Source organism: Cetorhinus maximus, chromosome 3, assembly GCF_964194155.1.
Source record: "Cetorhinus maximus chromosome 3, sCetMax3.hap1.1, whole genome shotgun sequence".
NCBI classification, from domain to species: Eukaryota; Metazoa; Chordata; class Chondrichthyes; order Lamniformes; family Cetorhinidae; genus Cetorhinus; species Cetorhinus maximus.
Window position 1 is genome coordinate 73,200,160 of NC_135881.1, and position 27,190 is coordinate 73,227,349.

General features: G+C 41.1%; 2 protein-coding genes across 4 annotated transcripts in view; one reads left to right on the forward strand and one right to left on the reverse strand.

The window, feature by feature from the left end:
- The window catches only part of LOC144678722 (serine/threonine-protein phosphatase 6 regulatory ankyrin repeat subunit A-like), a 141,687-nt gene extending 128,863 nt beyond the window's left edge, over positions 1-12,824 (forward strand). The window contains exons 25-26 of one of the 2 annotated variants that reach the window (XM_078538557.1): positions 9,341-9,432; positions 10,553-12,824. In XM_078538557.1, coding sequence (XP_078394683.1) covers positions 9,341-9,432; positions 10,553-10,839 — 379 coding nt within the window. In that variant the 3' untranslated portion in view covers positions 10,840-12,824. Of the gene's footprint in view, positions 1-9,324; positions 9,433-10,552 lie in introns of both variants that reach the window. The other variant, XM_078538558.1, reaches the window with a different exon arrangement.
- Positions 12,301-27,190, reverse strand: part of LOC144678724 (biotinidase-like) — a 91,920-nt gene continuing 77,030 nt past the window's right edge. For both annotated transcript variants that reach the window (XM_078538564.1, XM_078538563.1), the window contains exon 3: positions 12,301-25,340. In XM_078538564.1, the coding sequence (XP_078394690.1) occupies positions 24,117-25,340 (1,224 nt within the window). In that variant the 3' untranslated portion in view covers positions 12,301-24,116. The remainder of the gene's footprint in view (positions 25,341-27,190) is intronic.

The window sequence follows — 27,190 nt, forward strand, 5'->3', positions numbered from 1 at the left end:
CTAAACTACCCTAATGATTTACTCACAATTTTTATTCCTTTTTCCTGGTTTAATTATTTCATATCTTTTAGTTTCCCCTTCATCTAAAACACAATTTCCGACTGTTATCCTACATTTGTCCTTTTGTTTTTTTTTGAAACTATAATGTATAATACCTTTTCCAATTGAGCCTCGTCCACTTACTAGTTTAGAATCTTTGTGACTGCCTTATTTATCTTTGTCACAGGACCCTAATCCCAGCCCATTTCAGGTAGAGCTTCCCAATGATAGAGCTCCTCCCTGTTTCAGTACTCATGCCAGTGACCTATGAAATGGAACCCTTCTTTCCCATGCCACTTCGTCAGCCACATGTTTGCTTCCTTAATCATCTATCCCTATGCCGGTTTGCCCGTGGGCCAGGTAATAATCCAGAGGTTATAACCCCTGAGGCCCTGTTCTTCAATTTAGCTCCTTGTTCCTGGTACTTTTCAAATAGGACTTCTTGCCTATTCACCCTAGAGTTGTTGATCACAACAATTGGAACATTCCGTTATCAGTTATTCTGCAGGCAGGAGGAGATGTCCTTAACCCTGACACATACGAATTAAGAGCAGGAGTAGGCTACTTGGCCCCTCAAGCCTGATCTGCTATTCAAGCAAATCACGGCTGAACTGACTGAAATCTTAAGTCCACATTCTCGCCTATCCCTGACAACCCTTGCTCATCAAGAATCTATCTAGCTCTGCCTTAAAAACATTCAAAGACTGCTTCCACTGACCTTTGAGGTAGGGAGTTCCAAAAACTCTCAACTCTGAGAAAAAAATTCTCTTCATTTCTATCTTAAATGGGCAACCCCTTATTTTTAAACAGTGACCCCTAGTTCTAGATTCTCCCACATGAGGAAACACCCTTTCCACATCCACCCTGTCAAGATTGCCCAAGATCTTATATGTTTCAGTCCAAGTCACCTCTTACTCTTTTAAACTCCAGCAAGTACAAACCTAGCCTGTCCAACCTTTCCTCATAAGACAACCTTCCCATTCCAGGTATTAGTCTGATAAACCTTCTCTGAACTGCTTCCAACGCATTTACAACTCCTTAGATAAGGAAACCAGTACTGTACACAGCACTCAAGATGTGGCCCCGCCATTGCCTTGTATACCTGAAGCATAACTTTTCTACTTTTGTATTCAATTCCCCTCGCAATAAATGATAACATTCTATTAGCCTTCCTAATTACTTGCTGTACCTGAATACTAACCTTTTACAATTCATATACTAGGACATCCAGCTCTCTCTGCATCTGAGCTTTGCAATCTCTCAGCGTTTTGATAATATGCTTTTTTATTCTTCCTTCTAAAATGGGCAATTTCACATTTACCCACATTATACTCCATTTGTCAGATCTTTGCCCACTCACTTAACCTATTGATATCCCTTTGTAGCCTGCTTATGTACTCTTCTTAACTTATTTTCCTACCTATCTTTGTGCCATCAGCAAATTTAGCAACCATATCTTCGGTCCCTTCATCCAAGTTACTTATATAAATTGTAAAAAGTTGAGGCCCCAGCACTGATCCCTGTGGCACTCCACTTGTTACATCTTGCCAACCAGAAAATGATTCATTTATGCCTACTCTATGTTTCCTGTTAGCTAGCCAGTCTTCTATCTATACCAATATGTTATCCCCCACACTATGAGCTTTTTATTTTCCACATTAACCTTTGATGTGGCATCTTATTAAATATTTTCTCGATACTTAAGTGCAGTACATCCAGTGGTTCCCCTTTATCCCCAACACGTTTCTTCTTCAAAGAACTCCAATAAATTGGTTAAACATGATTTCCCCCTCACAAAACCATGTTAGCTCTGCCTGATTACCTTGAATATTTTTTTAAGTGCCCTGCTATAATCCTTTAATAATAGCTTCTAACATTTTCGCTATGACAGATGTTAAGTTAACTGGCCTGTAGTTTTCTGCTTTCTGCCTGTCTCCTTTTTTGAATAAAGGAGTTACTATTTTCCAATCGAATAGAACCTTCCCTAGGCAATTTTGTAAAATTAAAACCAGCGCATTAACTATCTCACTGGCCACTTCTTTTAAGACCCTAGGATGATGTCCATCAGGACCTGGGGTCTTGTCAGTGAGAACCTGATGGACTGACAACAGGCAGACAATCTGATCTTCAGAACACCCACTTGTGGCAGTGGAGAATGGCATCTATCCCCATGTCTATACTGTTGCCTACAGTGTTCTTTTTCACTCAGCCCACTTGAATGACTGCTTAAACCATGGAGTTTACCTTGATCCACACAGGTAATAAGATCCTTTCACCTGTTGGATGATGGCAAAGACCATGGTTCATCTGGCTGTGCACCTGGCGACTCCTTACTTGCCTGCCTTGAAGCACACCCTCTTGTCCCTGATCACTGTCAAAGCCTGTTCCATTTCCTAACCAAGGAGGTATGTCTGCCTTCTGGATCAAAGTATCTAGGTGACACTTCCCCGTCCCTAATGTCCTGCAATACCTGCGCCTTGGACTCCAGCTCGACAACTCTGAGCTGAAGTTCCTCAAGATGCAAATATATACTCCAGGTGTGGTTGTCCAGGATCACATTGCTCTTCACAAACTTCGGATGCTGCAGTTATGGCATGCCACCTGCACTGTCATCCTATGTAACCCTGTTTTTAAATAATTCAGTTTTATCTCACCACCACCTCACTCAACTCCTCCGCTGTTGTGAAATTATCAGACTGCTTACCCATCATCCAGCACTGGATGAACAGAAATTTCTTCCAATTAATTACAGTAAAGTCCTGCCATTCACAACTTCTTTCGTGAATTCATTTACCCACACAAAAGCCCTTATACGCTGGATTGCCTGTTGTGGCCCCAAATCTTCGCCTGTCCGTGGATTTAAACATTAAAGGTTTGTACCTGTACTGTACTGGACCTGAAATAAAGGAAAACCGACATTTAGAAGATAGAGAAACAAAGATTTCCATGGTTTATTTCCTGTAGTAGGAAGCACACACTGCATGCATCATCCGTAACTGCACTTGGGTTGCTGTGATTTACAGGTACAGTAATTCCTGATCAGTAATTTACAGTACAGTGCTTGACTAAAAATGCGATTCGAGTATAGATAATATTATCCCAGTTGAATTACAGATAGCTCTCAAATTAATAGAGTATTGTTACTAATATTTCAGGGCCATAGTCCTAACTCCTCCTCCTCCTAGGCTGAAGTATTTGCTACAATCTTCAGCCAGATGTGCCAAGTGAATGATCCATCTCGGACTCTTCTGGAGGTCCCCAGCATCCCAGACGCCAGTCTTCAGCCAATTCAATTCACTCCATGTGATATCAAGAAACGGCTAAAGGCACTGGATAGTGCAAAGACTATGGGCCCTGACAATATTCCGGCAATAATACTGAAGACTTGTGCTCCAGAACTTGCCGCACCCCTAGCCAAGCTGTTTGCAGTACAGCTATAACACTGGCATCTACCTGGCCAATTACCACCCCATCAGTGTACTCTTGGTCATCAGTAAGGTAATGGAAGGGGTCATCAGCAGTGCTATCAAGCGGCACTTGCTTAGCAATGACCTGCTCACCGATGCCCAGTTTGGGTTCCGCCAGGGCCACTCAGCTCTTGACCTCATTACAGCCTTGGTTCAAACATGGACAAAAGAGCTGAACTCCCGAGGTGAGGTGAGAGTGACTGCCCTTGACATCAAGGCCGCATTTGTCAGAGTGTGGCATCAAGGAGCCCTAGCAAAACTGGAGTCACTGGGGATCAGGGCGAAAACTCTCGGCTAGTTGGAGTCATACCTAGCACAAGGAAAGATGGTTGTGGTTGTTGGAGGTCAGTCATCTCAGCTCCAGGACATCACTGCAGGAGTTCCTCAGGGTAGTGTCCTCAGCCCAACCATCATCAGCTGCTTCATCAATGACCTTCCTTCCATCATAAGTTCAGAAGTGATGATTGCACAATGTTCAGCACCATTCATGACTCCTCAGATACTGAAGCAGTCCATGTCCAAATGCAGCAAGACCTGGACAATATCCAGGCTTGGGCTGATAAGTGGCAAGTAACATTCGCGCTACACAAGTGTCAGGCAATGACCATCTCCAAGAAGAGAGAATCTAACCATCGTCCCTTGACGGTCAATGGCATTACCATCAATGAATCCCCCCTCTATCAACATCCTGGGGGGGGTTACCATTGACCAGAAACTGAACTGGACTAGCCATACAAATACTGTGGCTACAAGAGCAGGTCAGATGCTAGGAATCGTGTGACGAGTAACTCACCTCCTGACTCCTCCCCGCCCCCCCCAATGCCTGTCCACCATTCACAAGGCACCAGTTAGGAATGTGATGGAATACTCCCCACTTGCCTGGATAGATGCAGCTCCCACAACACTGAAGAAGCTTGACACTGTCCAAGACAAAGCAGCCCACTTGATTGGCACCACATCCACAAACATTCACTCTCTCCATCACCGACGCACGGTAGCAGCAGTGTGTACCATCTACAAGGTCCACTGCAGAAATTCACCAAGATTCCTTAGACAGCACCTTCCAAACCCATGGTTTCCACAACCATCTAGAAGGACAAGGGCAGCAGATAGATGGGAACTCCACCATCTGAAAGTTCCCCTCCGAGTCACTCACCATCCTGTCTTGGAAATAGATCGCCGTTCTCTTCACTGTCGCTAGGTCAAAACCAAGGAGCTCCCTTCCTAACAGCACTGTGGATGTACCTACACCTAATGGACTGCAGTGGTTCAAGAAGGCAGCTTACCACCACTTTAAGGGCAACTAGGGATTGGCAATAAAAGCTGGCCTAGCCAATGAAACCCACATTCCGTGAATGACTATTTTTTTTAAAAAAGCCCCTCGGGTTGAAAATGACCTGCTTTCACACTAAAAATGAGTTCTCACGTGATTGAAGAGTCCAATGGGCGACCTACAGTCTCTGTCACAGGTGGGGCAAACAGTGGCTGGGGGAACAAATGGGTGGGTAACCAGGTTGCCACACACTCCTTTTGCTGTCGATGCTTGGTTTCAATTAGCCCTTGGGGACGAGACTCCGCATTCAGCTACTTGCCGGATGCATTCCCTCCACTTCAGGCGTCTTGGGCCAGGGATTCCCAGAAGTCGGTGGGGCTGTTGCACTTTTTCAAGGAGGCTTTGAGGGTGTCCTTGAAGCGTTTCCTCTTCCATCCTCGGGCTTGCTTGCCGTGTCGAAGCTTCGAGTAGAGCCCTTGTTTTGGGAGTCTCGTGTCAGGCATGCAGACGATGTGGCGCGCCCAGCGGAGCTGACCGAGCTTGGTCAATGCTTTGATGCTGGGAATGTTGGTCCGAGCAAGAACACTGACATTGGTGCACCTACCCTGCCAACGGATTTGCAGTGTCTTGTGGAGGCAGTGCTGGTGGTACTTCTACTGAGTTTTGAGATGCCTGCTGAAGATGGCCCACATCGCTGAGCCACATAGGAGGGTGGGCCTCACCATTGCTCTGTAGACCATGAGCTTGGTGCCAGGTTTGAGGTCCTGTCTTCAAACACACTCTTCCTCAGACGACCGCAGGCTCCGCTGGCACACTGAAGGCAGTGTTGAACCTCGTCATCAATATCTGCTCTTTCTGACAGTAAGCTCCCAGGTAATGACAGAAAGCTCCCAAGTATTGAAAGTGGTCTACGTTGTCCAAGGCCTCGTTGTGGATTTTGATAACCCAGGGGCAGGTTGGTAGAGCACTTTTCTCTTACATGTGTTTAGTGTAAGGCCCATGCTCTCATACGCCTTGGTAGAGGTGTTGATGATGTCTTGGACCTCGGCCTCGAGCATCGTCTGCATACTGTAGCTCAATGACAGAGGGTGGGACGACCTTGGATCTGGCCTGCAGGCAGAGGAGGTTGAACAGGTTCCTGTTTGTTCTGTAGTTTAGCTCCACTCCAGCAGGGAGCTTGCCAAGGATGAGATGGAGCATTACAGCAAGGGAGATCGAGAAGAGCGTTGGTGCGATGTCTTGCTTGACCCCGGTCTGAACGCGGATTTGGTCTGTGGTGGATCCATTGGTTAGGATCACAGTTTGCATGTTATCATGGAGCAGACGGAGGATGGTGACAAACTTTTGGGCAGACAAAATGGCAGAGTATGTTCCATAATCCTTTGTGGCTGACAGTGTCGAAGGCTTTTCTGAGGTCAAAGAATGCCATGTACAAGGGTTGGTGCTGTTCCCTGCATTTCTCTTGCAATTGCCGTACGGGGAAGATCATGTCTGTTGTGCCCCTTAGTGGGCAGAATCCGCAATGCAACTCCCACTCAGCCCTAACTAATGCCTGGTTGAAGGACCAGTCTCTCTAAGCACTGCCATGTGCTTCACTAAGGAGAGAGGACTGGGATGTTGGTACATCTCAGTAATGTACTGTTTCGCCACTCTGGACAGTTATCCAGTGAGGCCATGCATATCGCGATAGCAAGAGAGAAACCAAATAGAGGAAAATTAATTCTGTTAAATTGCTTCATTTTAGTATAAGTATTTAATTTATTCTGTTGAGGTTGGGATAACTGTACTTGGACCTTTTGATGGAGAGCAAGAACAGAATATATCCTGCAGGTTTCCAGGCTGTGAATGGAGGCTCAAAGGCAAGATAAAGTCATATTTTGGAATGGTTGGAACCTATCTAATTCACTTCCATTATAAAGTATGGTCGCTGTTCATGATTACACTCTGCGAGAATTCACAGGAACGTAACTCCTGCGAATGGTGTAACTTTACAGTATTGGGAAGATTGAAACCATTGTTTTTGGCCTCCACTCCCGTGCTACTGACTCTTTTCCTTTCCCTGGAGACAAGCCTGTTTGCAACCTAGGTGTCACATTCGATTCTATGATGAACTTCTGACCTTCACGCTATCACTAAGACCACCTATTTCCACCACTGTAACATCACCCGACTTCTCCCCTGTCTTAGCTCATCTGCTACTGAAACCCTCATTTGTGCCTTTGTTATAGCTAGGCTCAACTATTCCAACGCACTCTTGGCTAGTCTCCCACATTCTACCCTCCATAAACTTGAGGTCATCCAAAACTCTGCTGCCCATGCCTTAACTTGGACAAGTCCCATTACCCCTTCACCACTGTGCTCGCTGACCTACATTGGCTCCCAGTCAAGCAGCATCTTTAAAATTCTCATCCTTGTTTTCAGATCCCTCCAAAGTTTTGCCCCTCCGTATCTCTGCAATCTCCTCCAGCCCCACAACCCTCTGAGATATCTGCATTCCTCTAATTCTGTCCTCTTGTACATTCTCAATCATAACTGCTCCAACATTAATGGATGTAGCTTCAGCTGCCTGGGTCCCAAGGCCTGAAATTCCATCCCCAAAAACACTCTGTCTCTTTAAGGCACTTTCTTTGTTTAAAATGCTCCTTAAAACCTACCTCTTTGACCAAGCTTTTGGTCAACTGACCTAATATCTGCTAATGTGGCTCAGTGTCATACTTGCTTTATGATGCCCCTGAGAAGCACCTTGGGATGTTTCATTGTTAAAGCTGCTATATAAATAAAAGTTATTGGTGTAATTAAAGTTAAATTAAACTTGGCTAACAGATTCTAGTTCAGAATGTGCCTGATCTGCTGAATATTTCCAGCATTTTCTGTTTTCGTTTCAGATTTCCAATATCTGCAGCATTTTGCTTTTGTATTTGAATTTATCTTCACTTTAGACTGGATCAGTGGAGATGAGTTATATACCTAAAATATCTACTTCACACTGGTTGCAGATATGTTTGATTTTCAAACATTATACCCTTTAGTATATATCTGATCTCAGCTAGATAAATAAATAGTAAAGATGGATGGAAAAGTTGCTAATAGAATGGAAATCCTCAAGAAAACTCAGCTTTAATCATCATATTTTTCAGTGTTTTCTAAGTTATGTGTTTGCCCATTGATGGAAATTGCTCTGGTTGACAGAATGCAGAGGAAAAGAGAGAACCTTGTTCGCTCATTACCAGGCACCCCGATTGGCTGGCAGCTCTTAGTGGATGAGACATCTGCCACTGGGGTCCTGAATCCTGGAGAAGGCCCAATGGTGGGCACTTAAGTGTCTGAAGGGCACTTAATGTTGGGCCTCCCCCTGACAAGCTGACGAGGGTTCCCCGCTCATTCTCCAACCACCGGGCGAGACCTCTGTCCGGCAGATTAAACCCAGCCCGACGTTTCAAGTCGATGACCTGCTGAGTATTTCCAGCATCCTTTAGTTTTCATTTTAGATTTCCAGCATTGCATTATTTTGCTTGTGTTGTGGGCAACTTTTTTTGTTAAGGGCAAGACATGTCTGACCAACATGATTGAATTTTTTGAGGAAGTAACAAAGAGGGTCAGTGAGGGTGTAATACGTTTGATGTAGTCTATATGGATTTTAGCAAGGCTTTTGAATAAGGTCCCACATGGCATACTGGTCAGAAAAGTGGAAGCCCATGGGATCCAAGGCAGAGTGGTAAGTGGAGTCAAAACAAGTAACAGGAAGCAAAGGCTAATTGTTATGGATGTTTTTGTGACTGGGATGCTGCTTTCATTGGGGTCCTGCAGGCCTCAGCACTCGGTCCTTTCCTTTGTGTGGTATTTATCAATGATTTAGACTTGAATGTAGGGATTATGATTAAGAAGTTTGCAGATGATACAAAAGTTGCCATTGTGGTGGGTGATGAAGAAGAAAGCTGCCAACTGCAGGAAGATACCAGTCAGGTGGGCGCAACAATGGCAGATGGAGTTCATTCCAGATAAATGTGAGAAGAGAGCTAACATAGCAAAGGAATACTCAATAAATGGTAGTATACTGAAAAGCATATAGAAACAGAGGGACCCTGAAGGTGACTGGACAGGTAGATAAACCTGAAGGTGACTGGGCAGTAGATAAAGTGGCATATAGGCTACTTGCTTTTAATAGCTAAGATATAGAATGTAAGAGCAGGGAGGTTATAAAACTGTATAAAACACTAAGTTAGGTCACAGCTGTTGTCTGGACTGGAGAATTTTCTGTGATAGAAAATTAGATAGGCTAAGATTGTTTTCTTTAGAACAGAGCAGGCTGAGAGGAGACCAAATTGAAATGTGTAAAATTGAGGGGTCTAGATGGAATAGAATGGTGGACCTTGTTTCCCTTGGTTCAAGGGACATATATTTAGGGTAAGAGGTTTACAGGGGATTTGAAGGGAATTTTTTTTCATCCCTGTTTATCTCTCTCAAGTGCCGTGGGACATTTTTCTACATTAAAGGTGCTGTATAAATATAAATGGTTGTCGTGATGGCTCTAGATAGAACTTGTAGCTTTCTGTTCCCACAGACCACTGCATGTTGCTGCACGCAATGGGCTAACTGTAGTTGTGCAAGAGCTTCTGAGCAAAGGAGCTAGTGTACTCGCTGTAGATGAAAATGGTAAGTTTGTGTTTACTTTTAATTCATCTAATTTATGCAAAAAAATGGAAATGCATGTTAGCTAAGTGTGATGAGTTTTGGAAATTAACCACTTAATGTCAATGACTGGTGTTGCAGGAACTTATGATTATTAGTAATTGTGTACTTAATTTTTTTTACAAAGATCAGCATTTAAAACTATTTAAATAATTGTTTACATTTTATTTGATATCTACTGCGAAGTGCCTGTTGTACCTAATAAGTTTAATTCGTTCCACATTGCTTCTGTGAATTTTATTACGGTTGGTTGTACATTTCTTGTTACCAGTCAATGTTAGCTAGTAATGTTAATGGCCCCTAAAGCTTTCCTCAGTTTAGAGTTATTCTTCAAAATTGGCCAGCACTTTAGCCATTACATTCCTCAAGTTCCTTCATTTCTGCACTGAAATGTCAGCCTAGGTTATGTGCTGTCAAGTCTCTGGGGCGGGACTTAAAACCGCAACCTTGTGACTTGGGCGAGAGTGCTACCTGAGCCAAGGGTGGCCTTCTTCCACCAAAGGGTAATTATAGACCTTGTCTTGTTATATGTTCCTCTAGCAGTTGTTCAGGAATTTTCTTGACCCTCAGTGGATGACTGAACCTACGACTATTACTTTAAGGCACCCTAAACTTGTATTGACAGTGCCAGCAAAAGAACTGCAGTGATATTCAGGTATAGATTCCACGAGAAAAAATCTTGTTCTTGAAACACAGGATGTTTCCTTCATATGCTAAAACAGTGCTTCAATCAACAAATCTTTCAGGATTTTTGGAAGCAAGTTGCCTGGTCTATCTTACCTGCAGATTTCAGTGGTCTAACTTACTGGTTTATTTTTCTCCTTTTTTTTCTTCCTGTCGACTGCAAATTGTTAGGAAGGTCCTTGTCAATGTTGCAGTCTTGTTTTTAACGTTTTCATCACAGTTCTATATTGTTGCTTTTGTTATATTTACCCGTATGAACTATACTGAAGTGTACTTTGCATATTCTAACTTTTTAAATTAAAATGATAGTTCATAACTCACCAATAATTATATTGAATTACTGTTGGTAAAGAGGTGGAATAATTTATGGTTTTAAAACTTTTAAAACTTCCTGTTTTAGGTTACACACCTGCATTGGCTTGTGCTCCAAATAAAGATGTGGCAGACTGCTTAGCCCTTATTCTGGCCACCATGATGCCTGTTTCGTCCAGCAGCACTTTGCCCACTCTCAGTTTTAATGCCATTAATCACTACAGTAACCCTTCAAAGACTGTGTCCTTTGACTCTCTACCGATAATGAGAAGTGATCATAGCTCTTTCTGCAGTTTGAACAGTATAGGCAGAGAAGATGGTTACCCTTATACTGAAGATGATGAACTAAACGATTCTGATTCAGAGACCTACTGAATACACTGACTTGAACTTTCGCGATGAAAGCCCTTGGAGCATGCCCATAGGTGGATGGGTTTTTTTTAAAACGAGCGCCTTCTGAACTCCCTTAGCCAAGTGGAGCAATTATATTATATGTTTAAAGTTGAATTTATCAAAAAGAAGACACAAGAATGCAGGTCTATGGAACAAGAAACAAGCAGCTCAGACCTTGTGAACAATGTAAGGAACTACGGACAAAGTCGATGGATGCCAATGTTATGTTATTTTAATGCTCTTTATTTCCAGTGCCAGGATCCATTTCAACAGCATACACTGGGTAATGGTTTGAATGAGAAGACTTTACAATGCTGGGTGGAATAGCACTACCTAAAATTAATGGGGACGGCCAATCAAAAATTCCTAAGTCTTAGGCATTACTGACTCTAGTGAAGAAAATTGCGTAAAAAGATTGGTATATATCACATCATTCACTTGCATGATGATCTACCAAAGGGACCAAACAAACTGATTTTAAAAAAAATCTTATGTAAAAATGAAACACAAATATTTAGAGAGCTGTAATTAACAACCTCTCAAGCTGCAACTTTTAAAACTTGCTTTAACAGTATTAAAGTTAAACAATTCAGATTTTGATGTACATTTGCTGATCAACTCTAGGTCTTACTAGTTTTGCATGACTATAGTAAAGGCATTGTGGTAGGGTGGGGAGGGAAAGAGAAGAAACAACTGGAACCTATTTTTGAGCTAACACAAATGCCCCTTTCCTACTGTTCTAGTTTGGTTTAAGACCAACGAACATGGTGCAACCAGGGTGATGCATAATTAAATGTTAAAATCTGCCAAGTTATTGTGGAGAACTACTCATTCTTTTTGCAGTTTTTTCAAACCTTACTTTTATCAGTGTATTTTATGATATAATTGGTATTTTAAAATAGATTTGTAGATATGGAAACCAACGATACCACAAGTCTCGGAAAGTATGATTGCTTGGACTTGCAATGTAGTGAACTTATTTTTAATCGACATTCACCTTTTAGATGATTAACTGTTCTACAGTTATTTAAGCCACATTTGTACAATTGTTTGCTTGGTTTCCAATTTCTTCAGTGCCTTCATTGTTGTCTGTTTCATCTTATGGATGTACATTCAGGGAGGGAGACATATGAAGTTGTTAGTAGGTAAGACCTTTTTCTCTGTTGAGAATTTTCTTTTCAGCACCCCATTACCATTGGTAATTTGCTTCCACGGTTGAACTGGTTTGACAGGGGTTTGGGAAGAACTCATGCAGATTGTCATGGCAAGCATATTTTTTCAGTTGAAGCAGGCAGCATTCTCATTCTGTTTGCACAACTGAAGTATGATAGCATTGCATTTGGTTCTCTAATGTCAGAAAAGGCTTTCCTGTTACCTACCCAAATGGATCGATAACTATTGCTTCTTTTTAAAGACACTACTTGGTACAAATTAGTTTTGTTAAAAACAGTGCTCTTGAAATGTATTTAGTTCATTTCATTGCAAACAGCAGGCCTGGAGAGCACAATAAATGGCTGAATTTGATTCAGTTTAATCCTTTTAAATCACTACATTCTTAAAAGTTTATTGTTGCATTTCATTCAGCAGTTCCTTTACTTAGTTGTATAATGTCAACTACTGTATAAATTTTACCTATTTTGCCACTTTTTTTAGTTGGTGTGACTTTTCAGCAGTCTTGGGTAAAAGCCCTAAAAAGAACAGTTCCATCAAACCATGGTATTTTAATAACTGGAATCCTTTAAAGTGCAAACTGATTTCTCAAAATGTTGAAGTGTGAAATGGGACAAAATCTGTGCTGTTTTGATGTACTTATGATTTGTTTTATTTTCTTTGAAGAGGTTAAGATTATAGCATGTATATAGAAATTGTGACTGCTTGGTTATCTACCTGCATTCTTTAAATACATTGCTGAGATTATTGTATATTTTATGGATAATAAAACACAAATGTGAGTTGTATGTAATAAAGTGTTGCATGATGTGTATTTTATAATAGCATTTAGAAATTAGCTAGATTTAAATTCCCAGTGCTTACCTATTTATATATTTATATTTGTATAAACATTACATATTTGTATAAACATTACATATTTATGCATATGTAAGCTGACAACATCCAACTTTACCCTCGACTACCACCTTTGACCCATTGTCTATAGCTTCACTGCCCAGCTGCCTTTCTGAGATTGCCATGGATGAGCAAGGACTTTCTTTAGCTCACCATTGATTATCCTGACTATCCTGTTATTTTCCCCATAGCAACTCCCCACTTAACCCCAATTCCAATGTATTTCCAGCTAATTTCTCAGATTTAATCTTGCAATGTGCAGTTCCAGCATCTTTTTTTGTCTTTAGAATGCATGTGTAAGTTTGAAGCCCAGCTTATCACTGAGACTGCTTATTTCCACCTTCAGCACGCAGCTGCTTGTATCCTAACCTCCCCCTCATCCATATCTTCAAGTTTGACACCACTAGCATTTTCAGTCTACTCAAAATCTAATTCATCCAGAACTCTTCTGCCTATGTGCTTCCATTAGCTTTCAGTGCATTCATTTCAAAATCCTGATCTTCATTTACATATCATTGCATTCACTTATTCCATTTAAGTCTACAACATCCTATAGCCCCATATTCCTAACCATCAACACAGTCTGTTTGATCGTGGTCTACTGTGCATCAACCCTTCAGCAGCTCATGCAATGCTCCTAGAATGTTTCACCATTATGCCTCTGCACACTGACATTCTTTTCCAAAGCTTTCTGCTCACTCCATCGTGTAATTCCTTTCACCACCTTGTAACATCTCATTCCAGCTTCCATAAGCTCTTCAAAACCTGTCTCCAATCTTTGGTAACCTCTGCTAAGTCTTCTTCCAAAGACTGATGTTCTGATTTTTTTTTCTTTTATAAGCACTTTGAGACAGTTAGTTGCATTAAAACAGTAAGTACAAGTAAAAGAAAGAACTTGAATTTATATGGCACCTTCTGACACACAGCAAGGAGGAACAAAGAGCAGAGATAAATTATCAGATAATCTGATGGTGTTGGCTGATGGATAAATCCTGGTCAGGATACCACGGTGGAGAACACCTCTGCTCCCCTTCAAATGCCTTGGGATCTTTTGCATCCAACTGAGAGAGGCAAATGTAACTTCTGTTTATGACAGCTTTTTTTTTACATGTTTAACGAGCATTGTGGGAGAGGACTAAAGTTATGAACAGTGTGGCAGTAGCAGAGACCAGAACATCACTGGCGAAAGACTCAAAAATAGACCATTAACATCCCCTGAATTTTTTTTTAAAAAACAGATCTAGCAAAGAAGCAGATTCTTTTTTCTTCTTTCATGGGAGCATTCCTGGCAAGGCCAGCATTTGCTGCCCATTCCTAATTGCCCTTGAGAAGGTGGTGTTGAGCTGCTTTCTTGAACCGCCAAAGTCCCATCTGGTTGTAGGTACACCCACAGTACTGTTAGGGATGAAGTTCCAGGATTTTAACCCAGCGACAGTGAAGGAATAGTGATACAGTTCCAAGTCAGGATGGTGTGTGGCTTGCAGGTAAACTTGCAGATGGTGGTGTTCTCATGCAGCTGCTGCCCTTGTTCTTCTAGGTGGCAGAGGGCGTGGATTTGGAAGGTGCTGTTAAAGGAGCCTTGGTGAGTTGCTGCAGTGCATTTTGTAGATGGTACACACTGCTGCCACAGTGCTGGTGGAGGAGGGAGTGAATGTTTAAGGTAGTAGATGCATTTCCTATCAAGCAGGCTGCTTTATCCTCAATGGTGTTAAGTTTCTTGAGTGTTGTTGGAGCTGCACTCATCCAGGCAAGTGGAGACTATTCCGCCACACTCCTGACTTGTGCCTTGTAGATGGTGGACAGGCTTTGGGGAGTCAGGGGGTGAGTTACTTGCTGCAGAATTCTCAGCTTCAGACCTGCTCTTCCAATTGTCACTTGCCACTTATTAACCCTCAGGCCCGAATGTTGTACTAGTCTTGCTGCATATTAACACTTATTGCTTCAGTATCTGAGGGGGTGCGAATGGTATTGAACACTGTAAAATCATCAGGGAACATTCCCATCTCTGACCTTATGAGAGTCGGAAGGTCATTGATGAAGCAGCTGAAGATAGTTGGGTCTAGCACACTACCCTGAAGAACTCCAATGATGTCCTGGGATTGAGATGATTGACCTCCAACAACCACAACCATCTTGCTTTGTGCTAGGCATGACTCCAACCAGTGGCAATTTTTCCACCTGGTTCCCATTGACTTAAATTTTGATAGGACTTCTTGATGCCACACTTGGTCAAATGCCTTGATGTCAAGAGCAGCCAATTTCACCTCACCTCTGGTGTTCAGCTCTTTTGTTCTTGTTTGGACTAAGGCTGTGATGAGGTCAGGAGATGAGTGGCCCTGGCAGAACCCTCACTGAACATTGGCAAGCAAGTACCCAGTAAGTGCCATTCAATAGCACTGTCGACAACACCTTCCATCACTTTGCTGATGATCAAGAGCAGAAAGATTGGACAGTAATTGGCTGCATTGAATCTGCCTTGCTTCTTGTGAATAGCGTGGCCTTTGTTCTCAAACACTTTCCCCTATGATTCATTAGATTCCAGCAAGAATTAGCCCCCATGATGGCATAATTAAGAATTTTGTTTTGTCCTATTGAAAATGATTTTATCTCGTATAAAATGATCCACCAAACCTCATCGGCAACTATTTCCAGAGGCTAAATTTTAAAATATTTCTGGGCTAACTTTAAAGCCCTTCATTGCTTTGTAACTCTTTGTAACATAAATAACTCTTCTCTGCTTCCAACCAGAACACAGGTATAGCATGCATATGTAAAATGGCAATTTGTTTATTTTGTACCCTCCTATTGCTATTTGTGATCATAGCACAGCAGTTTTATTCCATTTGGCGTACTTTGCTTTAATCTTTATACATGTTTACATAATGCTGCCACCTTGTGCCCAGGAGAGCAAATTGAAAAGTGCAGTGTGATGAAGTGTACCTAGTTCTAGATTCCCCCACGAGGCTGGTATGGAAAACATAATTTCTAAGAACTTTTCTCAGCATGAACAATCAATCAACGTGAATAAGAAAGCGTGAACTGTAACAAAAAGTTAGTTCATCTACTCAGAAGACAGCACCCTAGCAGAACCTTGCTAAGCCAGTGAAAATTTTGCAGTGTATTGGTTGAAACTGCTAAAGGTTATACAGTTCAACAGTGATGCTTTAATAAAGTCAATGAAATTCAGAGTTTCTGGATGTTAAAATAAACACAAGTTCTTCACATGTTCAAGTGTAAATCAGTACAAGTATCTGCTGTATTGTCCAGATTTCTATGTTTGCAATGAGATTTCATTAGTAGACAAACTCTAAGGTGCTAACCAACTGTAAACATAGAGTTGCCAACTCCACAAGATTGTTCTAGAGTCTCTGGGAATTCTAGGTTATTTTCCTGGACACTTGTCAGCAACATTTGGAAATACATAGGAGCATTGAAAAAAATGTTTATTTATTTTCTTTTAAAACTTTGCAAAAATATTCAAGAAGCTTTTTGGGCCAGTGAGTTGGAGATGGGAGATTATATTCTGCAATTTTCAGGATTAGCCCTATTAAAAAGTGACAATTATTGTCCAAATGTTCATTGTCCATTTATTTTAGTATTTTAAGATCATATTATCATTAACAGGAGCAGGGTGCGGCCAATCAGCCTATTCAGCCTGCTCCGCCATTCAATACGATCATGGTTGAACTAATTGTGGCCTCAACTCTGCTTTCCTATCAGCCTCGATAACCCTTGACTCCCTTATAGATTAAAAATATGTTTAACTCAACCTTGAATATATTCAATGTCCTAGCCTCCGCTGTTGTCCAGAGAAGAGAATTCCAAAGACCCTCTGAAGGAAGAAATTCTTAATCTCTGTCTTACATGGGAGACCTCTTATTTTAAATTATGCCGCCTAGTTCTAGATTCCCCCACGAGGGGAAACATCCTCCCAGCATCTATCCTGTCAAGCCCCCTCAGATTCTTTTATGTTTCAATAAATCACCCCTCATTCCTCTGAACTCCAATGGTCATAGGCCCAACCTGCTCAACCTTTCCTCATAAAACAACCCATCATCCCAAGAATCAGCCTAGTGAACCTTCTCTGAACTGCTTCCAATACAAGTAAATCACTCCTTAAGTAAGGGGACCAAAACTGTACACAGTACTCTAGATGAGGTCTCGCCAATGCCCTGTTAAGTTGTAGCAAGACTTCTGTACTTATATATTCCATCCCCCTTGTAATAAAGGCCAACATTCCATTTGCCTTCTTAATTACTTGTTGTAGCTGCATGTTAACTTTTTGTGAGTCATGTATAAGGATACCCAGATGCCTCTATTGCAGTATTCTGCAGTCTCTCCCCATTTGAATAATATTTTGCTTTTCAATTCTCCCTGTTAAAAGTACATAACCTTACATTTTACTCTATCTACCAAATTTTTGCTCACTTAACCACCTATGTCCCTTTGCAGACTGTTTGTATCATCCTCACAACTTGCTTTCTTATCCATCTTTGTATCATCTGCAAATTTGGCTACAATACAGTCAGTCCCTTCATCTAAGTCATTGATATAGCACTGATCCCTTTGGCACTCCCACTCATTAGTTTGCCAACCTGAAAATGATCAATTTATCCAAACTCTGTTTCCTATTAGTTAGCTAATCCCCTATCCATGCTAATATTTCATCTCCAACATTGTAAATTTTTGTGCAGTAACTTTTATGTCGCACCTATCAAATGCCTTTTGGAAATCCAAATATGCTACATCTACTAGTACCCCTTTATCCACCATGCTTGTTACATCCTCAAAGAACTCTAATTAATTTGTCAAACACTATTTCCCTTTCACAAAATCGTGTTGAGTCTGCCTGATTGCATTAGGATTTTCTAAATGTCACCCAACTACCTTCTTAATGGCTTCTAGCATTTTCCCAATGTCAGATGTTACGTTAACTGCCCTATCGTTTCCTACTTTCTGTCTCCTTCCTCTTCTTGAATAGAGGTGTTACATTTCAGTTTTCCAATCCACTGGATCCTTTTCAGAATCTAGGGAATCTTGGAAGATCGCAACCAATGTATCCACTATCTCTGCAGCCCTAGGAGAGTTGTGAAATATCTCCTTATGTCTGCTACTGCTTCTCTAGCATCTTACCTTTTAACCTATTTTTCCATTCCACTTTAACCAACTCTCCCTTCATACCTTTTGTAATTGCCTTTATTTAAGACACCAGTTTCAAACCCACATTTTCGCTATCGTACTAAATGTGAATTCTGTCATGTTATGATCCCTCTTACTGCAAGTATCCTTTACTTTGAGGTTATTAATTAATCCTGTCTATTTACAGATTATCAGGTCTAAAATAGCCTATTCCCTGATTGATTACAGAATATATTGTTTTAAGGAACTGTCCCGAATACTCTATGAATTCATCCTCCAGGTTACCTTTGCCTATTTGACTTGTTCAATCCGTATTGAAGATTAAAATCTCCCACAATGCAGTTCCTTTCTTACAATCCCACATTATTGATTTTAATACCTCTCACAATCATTTCTCTGATGCTGACAAGGCTGCATTTATTACACATTTCAAGTTGCCCTGATGAGGTGGTAATAGGCTACCTTATTGATCTGCAGTCCTTATGGTACTAGGTAGGGAATTGTAGGATTTTGACCTGGGGCAATAAAGGAACATTGGAACATTGGAAAATGTATCCAATTCAGCATAGTGGTGTTTTAGAAGGGAATCTGTCTGAAATTTGACTACAAGAGAAAGGAGAGTCAAGCACGATATAAAACATGCAGATGATCCACCACTTTTTTTTACTACTGCCTAACGTTAAAATCAGTGATGGGTAGTTTTCCACATGGGCCTATTTTTGGACTGCATTTATTTACTATATGCCTATATAACCTGGATTTGGGAATTTTGCTGGTGACATCAAAGTGTGGAAAATAGTAAATTGTGATGAAGATTGTGAAAGAATCCAGGAGAATTCGTCAGGCCAGCAGGATGGCCAAGTGGTTGATTTCCAATGTAGAAAAACGTGAAATATATTTTGGATGTAAAGACAGGGTAAAGGAACTGCACTTTAAATAGTAAAAGGACTGTGGGAGCCTCATGTGCAAACGATCATTAAAGTTGGTAGTACGAGCAAATGAGGCTGTAAGAAAGGCAAAATCAAATCTTTGGTTTTATATCTAAAGGCATAGCATAGGATAAAAGGAATGAGTTAACATCTAACTTTAATAAAATGTTAGTTTGGCTGCATTTGGAGTATTGTGCACCTATAATAAAAGGAAGTATTTAAAACCGGTATGAAGTTGTGTGATAGTTTCTATAGGATGGTACTAGGAAGAAGGAATTGTAACTATGAAGACAGACTTGAGAAGTTGGAACAATTATTTTTCTTTTGTTGAGATGCTAAAGGGCGATCTGATGGAGGATTAATAGATTAAGAAGTTATGATGTAAATGCTGATGGATTCTCTCCACTGCTTGGTGAGGTGAAAGAAAGAAGAAGCTCGCATTTATATGGTGTGTTTCACAATCTTGGAGTGTCTTAAATTGCTTTATAACCAATAAAGTGATTTTAAAGTGTAGTCACGGTTGCTGACATGATGCTAGTGCAGCCTTTGACCCAACCACATCTTAACTGTAAGACAGACAGGACTAATGGTACCTGGAGAGAGAGAGACCTGTTATTGGGGCTGAGTTCCTTTGTAAACCAGATTACCCTGCAGATCAATACTGTAGTGGTGGTATGAGCAATCAACAGGAAGATCCCTGGTGTACTAAGCTGGTGAACTAGGCAGGTTTTAGCTGGTTAATATCCAAATGACCACTTGGTAGCCTCTAAGGCTTCACTCTGCTAAACTGCACTTAAGCTTTCTCAACTTGGCAAGCGGATGTGTCCCTAGACAAATAGAAATCTTGGTTTAAGTTTCTGAAAATGGTTATGTATTGCGGCATATGTCAGATTCCTGACTTCAGTTTTTAAAAAAGTCTCTTGTTCTTCTCCCCCCTACTTTGATTAGTTCTATAAATGAGCTTTCCTGCCTGCCCTACACCAGATTTGAAAAAGATCCTAATGGGCCTGTATATTTCCAGAATTTTCTTCATATTACCTGCTAATGGTGATGATCAATTTAATTTTTCATAAATCAACGGGCCTAGTATATATTCTGAACATATTTCTTGTCGCAATGCTACAACAGTTTCTTAATTGCACAGTTCTTTATCTAGGTTTCACAATACATGAATTTGCTGGACCAGGTCATTTTAATGGTCCTGTCGCATCTGTTGCTCAGGCCCATCATTTTGTAGGGTCTAGCGCCTAGAACAGTGGGAAGAAAGTAGGCTACTGCTGAACACCTAAGAGACCTGAAGCAACAGCAATGGTTGCCTTAGTCAGCACCTTCTGGCTGCTCTCCAAAAGCACCAGTCATCTAACAGATACCTGAAAAATAAAAACGGACTTGGCTGCTGGGCTGCTTCCTGCCACCTCGAATCTTCCAACTGGGGATAAGAGAGTGCAAAGCATTAAGTCATTGTCATCTTCCACAAACTCCATTCCTCTCCCTGACCACTGTCCAGACTCTTCACAATCTTGAAATCCTATTTAACACTGACCTGAGCCACATCTTCACCACCACCAAGATTACTGGCTCCTACCACCATAACACCCCCTCTCTGCCCCTGCCTCAGCTCACCTGCTGCTGAAATGCTCATGCCTTTGTTATATCTCTGCACAACTATTCCAATACACTCCTTATCAGCCTCCCACATTCTACCCTCCATGAACTTGAGCTGATCCAAAACTCCACTGCCCACATCATGACTCTCTAAACATATTTCACCCATCGCCCATGTTCCCTGACGAATATGTCATAGTCCGACACTGCCTCAATTTTCAAAGTCTCATCCTTGCTTTCAAATTTCTCCATTGTCTTGTCCTTCCCTATTTCTGTAACCTCTTTCAGGGCTATAACCATCAAATTCCGGCCTCTTGCGCATCCCCCATTTTCATTTTCCCAGTATTGGCAACCATACCTTCAACTGCCTGAGCTCTCTCTCTCTGTTCTCATTCTCTCTCTCTCTCTCTCTCTCTCTCTGTTCTCTCTCTTTCTCTCTCTGTCCCCTCTCTCCCTCTCTCTCTCTCTCTCTCTCCACTCTCTGTCCTCTCTTTTAAGATTCTCATTAAAACCTATCTCTTTGACACGTCTGGTCATCTCTTCCAATATCTTAAATGTTTATGTAAAATTTTGTTTGATAACGCTTCGGTGAGGTGCCTTTGGGAAGTTTTACTGTGTTAAAGGCATCATATAATGCAAGTTGTTACTTTATTGTGCCACCCCGCTACATTGGCACTGGGTGACATAGGAAAAGGACAATTTCTTTTTTGTTCTTGGGATATGTGTAACACTGGCATAATTGCATTTGCTCCCTCTTTTTCCTCAGAAGATAGCATGGACCTCTTTGAAGATCTGCAGTCCTTGTAATGGTTCCCCCACAATGGTCTTTGATATGGAGTTCCAGGAATCTGACCCAGTGATATGAAATAACAGCAAAATACATCCAAGTGGGAGTTATATGTAATTTGGGAGTTGAACTCATAACATTGCTGTTTTTGTATTTCTAGGTCATATGGGGTTTAGGGGAGGGAGGTGTTGTTGAAGTAACCTTGGTGAGTTGATGCACATACTGCAAGCTCAGTTGTTGAATGAAAGATCTTGAGTACAGAGTAGCAACATCAATCAGGCAAATTGCTTTGACCTTTGAAGCTGGAGTCCAGCTTCTTGGATGTTGTTGCAGCTACACCCATTCAGAGGATAGGTGAATATTCCATGGCACTCCTGACTTGAGTCTTAAAGATAATGGAGAGACTTTGAAGAGCCAGGCAGTGAATGACTTGTTATAGACTAGGAAACCTCTGCACTGCTCTTTTAGTCACAATGTTACTATGACTAAACCAACTAAGCTCAGTGGTGACTCCTCCAAGTCATTGATGGTGGGTGACTGAGCAATGTTGGTGCCATTGAAGGTCGGGGGTGATGGCTGGGGTTTCTCTTATTCAAGATGATGATTATCTAGCATTTATGTGGTGCAAACGTTACCTGCCAATTCTCAGCTCAAGTCTGGGTCTTATCCAAGCCCTGTTGGAGGACCTGCTTCATCATCAGAGGAGTTACAAATGGAGCTGGAACTATCAGCAAGCAGACCCACTCCTAACCTTCTGCCAAAGAAATATCATTGATGAAGAAGTTGAGGATGGTTGAGCTGAGGACCAAAGGGAGGAGAGCAATCCCACCTCCCATTCCATTTCATTTGACAGCTTGTTGAATATGATGATTATTCGCACCCCATCCCCTCAGAGAAACCCAGAGATCCCAAAGCATTGTAAAGGATGTAAAACTTAATGCCAGGATTCTCGACCCTTACTTCCTGTGCTTGTCACAGAAAAATTGTCCCCATTAAATTTGAGTTCAATTTTGTAATGTTTATGATAACATTTTATTGTAACATTACAGGCAATTTCTTCCCTCATCTTCCAAAAATAAAATGAAAAATAATAAATTCTCCCTTCTTCTTGAACTTTACAGTAAGATGCCTTTTTCTGCTTTAAAAGAATAGCAAGACAGGAGATGATCTTAAAACAGCAAGGAGAGAGTTCATTGTTAGCGCTTAAAAATTCTTAATAAAAGGAAAGTACACAAAGTGCGATAGCACTGACTATCACACTTTACTGGTATTGTAACAGACTCTGATTGTAAAAGCAAAACTCAGGCATAACTATTTATGGGCATACCACTAAATCCAAATCTTCATCAAAGCTTACATTGCTACTGCCCCCACCCCCCCTGTAAATTATAAAGCCACTTGGTATTGAATCAAAGTTATAATTAGAGCCCAGATGGTTACATGTAAATCGAGGTAATTGTTAGTATATTCACTCTTTGAACAAAGATTGCTTTTGATGTCTTCATACTTTGATTACAGAAATATATTCAACCAACCCTGTAAAGATCATTTTCCAGAAATGCAACTAGAGTGGTAAAAATAAAGATAAAAGCAACAAATTCATTGTATAAGAAGAAAAAAGCATTTGCTTTGAGGATTTAATTGATATTAATTAACAGTAGCATATGTTGTTTTTAAGCTGCTGTATCACTTACCTAAATCATTACCTACTAATATCCTGAGTACAGAAGTTAAATGTTTTCATAGTTGTGTAAAATTCTCTAACTCTATTTTGTAAGTATTCAAAATTTTCAGAAAATAATATTTAAAATTATCATAGGACACAAGTGTATTTGTTCTGTTTATATTGGATCCTATTTAATTTTTTTTTTCATCATCTCTTTCAGTACTATGTGCCATGGAACAGAGGAATGGGAGTAGGACACTTAGTCCCTCAAGCCTGTTCTGCCATTCATTTAGATTATGGCTGATCTGTATCTTAAATCCATCCTCTGTAAGCCTTAATACCCTGCCTAACAAAAACAATCAATGAGTTTTGAAATTTTCAGTTAACCAGGCTTCAACAGCTTTATGGGAGAGTTCAATATTTTCATATCCTTTTTGTGAATTCCTTCCTGACATCAACCTTGAACAGCCTATCTCTACATTTAGGATTATGTTACCTTGTTCTGGATTACCCACCAGAGGAAATATTTCTTCTCAATCTATGTTATCAACCCATTTAATCATTTTAAATGCCTTAATTAAATCATGCTTAATCTTCTACATTCAAAGAAATACAAGCCTAGTCCGTGCAATCTATCTTCATAATTTAAGTTCATGAGCCCCGGTCTCATTATGGTGAATCTGTGCTGCATCCCCTTGAATGAAAATATATCTTTCCTGAGGTGCAGTGTCCAGAACAAATGGCAGTACCCCGAATGGGGTTGAACCAGAGTTTTATATATCTGTAGCATAACTTCTATCCTTTGTATCTCAGCCTCCTTGAGGTAAAGGTCAACATTCCATTCGTCTATTAAATTGTTTAGCACCTGTCCACTAGTTTTTGATGTTTTCTGTACTTAGACTTCTAAATCTTTCTGATTTTCTGCAGTTCTTAATTTCTTATCAGTGAGTAAATATTCTGCCAACAGCACGGGGTTCGATCCCCATTCTGGCTGAGGTAGACTCAAGAGGCTACTGCTTTACCCTAACCTTAGTTAAAAAAAAAATGACACTTTGCCATGGTTGGGCTAATAATCTGCCTTCAGGCAGACACCTCGAGAAGAAGAATCTCTTTTGTACCACCGTCCATAGAGTGCTGCAGTCACAAGACCTGCTGACATCCCCTTCTTAGTCATATAAAAATCATTGTTATCCCACCCTATGGTATCCGCACGATACATTTTCATCTCACTAGCCAGTATTTCTGGATAAATATGGTGTGTGCTGAAATTCCCCCACAACTTTAAACCTATGATGTCGGAGGCAGTTGTAACATTTTGTCCACAGGTGTCATATCTAGAGCCTGCACACTTCACCAAGGCACAGACTTGCAGGTAGTAGATGCCATGTACTGTGTGAAGCCCATCAAAGGCTCCTAAAGCATACAGATCACTGGGTGTGTTAGCATGTTCATAGGCTACATGGCAACAGAGGCTGTTGGAACAGACTTGCAGGTTACCTTCCTTGCCTTTCAAAGAGATAAATGTATAATTATCAAACATCATCAAAGCATGAAAAATATTTCCAGGACTACCCACGTGGGACAGTGTAGAATGTTTCAATGGGCCAATTTTTTCCGGCTTTACTCTCCGCTTCTGCTGCTGAAGGACAGAAAGTTCAATATGACTGTTCCTCTGAAGAAAAGCTGATGTCCTCTGAGACTGTTTTAGGCTGTGACCTTTAATGGATGTAATTATAGGGACCTCGGCAACAAGAAGTTTTCCTTCACTGCTCTTCGTGTTGTAGTAATAGGGGAAATCTAAAGGAGTGTAGATGCCACTTCCTGTCATGTTGTATTCAGGATGATGCTGATTGGCTGCTAGAAGGTTGATACCGAATGCAGAGGCAAATGCTTGATGAAACTCTATTGCAGATAAGAGTGGCAGCTGGTTAATCCAGGCTGTGGGAAATATAATTTGTTTTACACCATAATGCTCAATTAAACTTACTGCTGGCTCATAGAACAATATGTCAAAGCAAGTAAAGACACCAAATCTTCCAGCAAAAGGTGTATTGAAGATGACATGTTGCAAAGTCTTAGGTGTGTCATAAGCAAATTCAAAGTAAAGGTTCCATTTCTGGTATTTGGCTATGAGAGTGCCTTCAGCATCAAAAACCACATTTGTGTTAAACTGATATCTTCCATCTGGTGGACACTGAGGGTCACTAAGCTCACAGGCTTGTCTTTCCCCCATGTTTGCTATCAAGTACATATTGCCGTTTCTAGCCATACAGCTCAGTTGATAAAGAATCTACAATAAAACAGATATGGCAACATTAATACATTTTGTGATGAATGTACGTTTTATTTCAACAAAATTGAAGAACAATAAACCATGTTTTGCTCTTCTCTGCAAAAAAAACTCTCATCCCTCACTAAAGTGTGTTTAGAACAGCTGATTTACAAAACTCAAAATGGTGAATTATTTCGCTCCTGATATTCACGGAACTATGTAGCAAATTTAAGGTGGATGCCCAAGGAAAGAGGGTGAAATATGAAGAGGAAGAGTTAAACACAGACATGGGTTTAGAGTGATGCTTCCTGATGCTCGGGAGTCAAGATGACCCCTTTGTTACTTTTTAAACTCATTCATGGGATGTGGGCTTTGCTAGCTGGGCCAGCATTTATTGCCCATCCTTAGTTGCCCTTGAGAAGTGAGTGAGCTGCCTTCTTGAACCACTGCAGTCCATGTGGTGTAGGAGCTGTTAGGGAGGGAGTTCCAGGATTTTGGCCCAGCGACAGTGAAGGAACAGTGATATATTTCCAAGTCAGGATGGTGAATGATTTGAGGAGAACTTCCAGTGGTGGTGTCCCCTTGTATCTGCTGCCCTTGTCCTGCTAGATGGTCGTGGTCGAGGGTTTGAAAGGTGCTCTCAAGGAGCCTTGGCGAATTCCTGCAGTGCATCTTGTAGATGGTACATGCTGCTGCCACTGTGCGTTAGTGGTGGAGGGAGTAAAAGTTTGTGGATGTGGTGCCAATCAAGCAGGCTGCTTTGTCCTGGATGGTGTCAAGCTTCTTAAGTGTTGTTGGAGCTGCACTCATCCAAGCAAGTGGGGAGTATTCCATCGAACTCCTGACTTGTGCTTTGTAGATGGTGGACAGGCTTTGGGGAGCCAGGAGATGAGCTACTCATCGCACAATTCCTAGCCTCTTGTAACCACAGTATTTATATGGCTACTGTAGTTCAGTTTCTGGTCAATGGTAACCCCCAGGATGTTGATAGTGGGGGATTCAGTGATGGTAATGCCATTGAACATCAAGGGGTGATGCTTAGATTCTCTCTTCTTGGAGATGGTCATTGCCTGGCACTTTTGTGGTGCGAATGTTACTTGCCACTTGTCAGCCCAAGCCTGGATATTGTCCAGGTCTTGCCACATTTGGGCATAGACTGCCTCAGTGCCTGAGGAGGTGTGAATGATGCTGAACATCTCCACTTCTGACCTTATGGAAGGAAGGTCATTGGTGAAGTAGCTGAAGGTGGTTGGGCCAAAGACACTACCCTGAGGAACTCTTGCAGTGATGTCCTGGAGCTGAGGTGACTGACATCCAACAACCACAACCATCTTCCTTTGTGCTAAGTATGACTCCAAACAGCAGAGAGTTTCCCCCCTGGTTCCCATTGACCCCAATTTTGCTAGGGCTCCTTGATGCCACACTCAGTCAAAATGTGGTCTTAATGTCAAGGGCAGTCACTGTCACCTCACGGAACAAGTGAGAAAATGAACCCACTTCCAATTAATGTTATTTCTAAATTGCTGCACTCATTTGCTATTATTTTGCTTTATGTATTGTCTAAAATTCATTAGATGAACTCCAGGGCAACAGTAGACAGTTAACAATTGGTGGATAATGTCAAAATATGTTTCAGAGATAAAAAAAAAGTGAGATAGTAGTAGTAAAAACTTCAGTGTTAAAACTAGATTTCAAATTAATATCTAAATGGATCTTTTTAAGATAGCTAAAGAATAACACACATCTTCATAAAAAAGCAGTGTAGTCCTGCGCCATTCTTGCCATCTTTGAGCTGAGCTGATGTATGAAGCTATGCATTGAAGTTTTCATAGTTCATTGTAATCTGGCTTTATTTCTGTGACAGTACA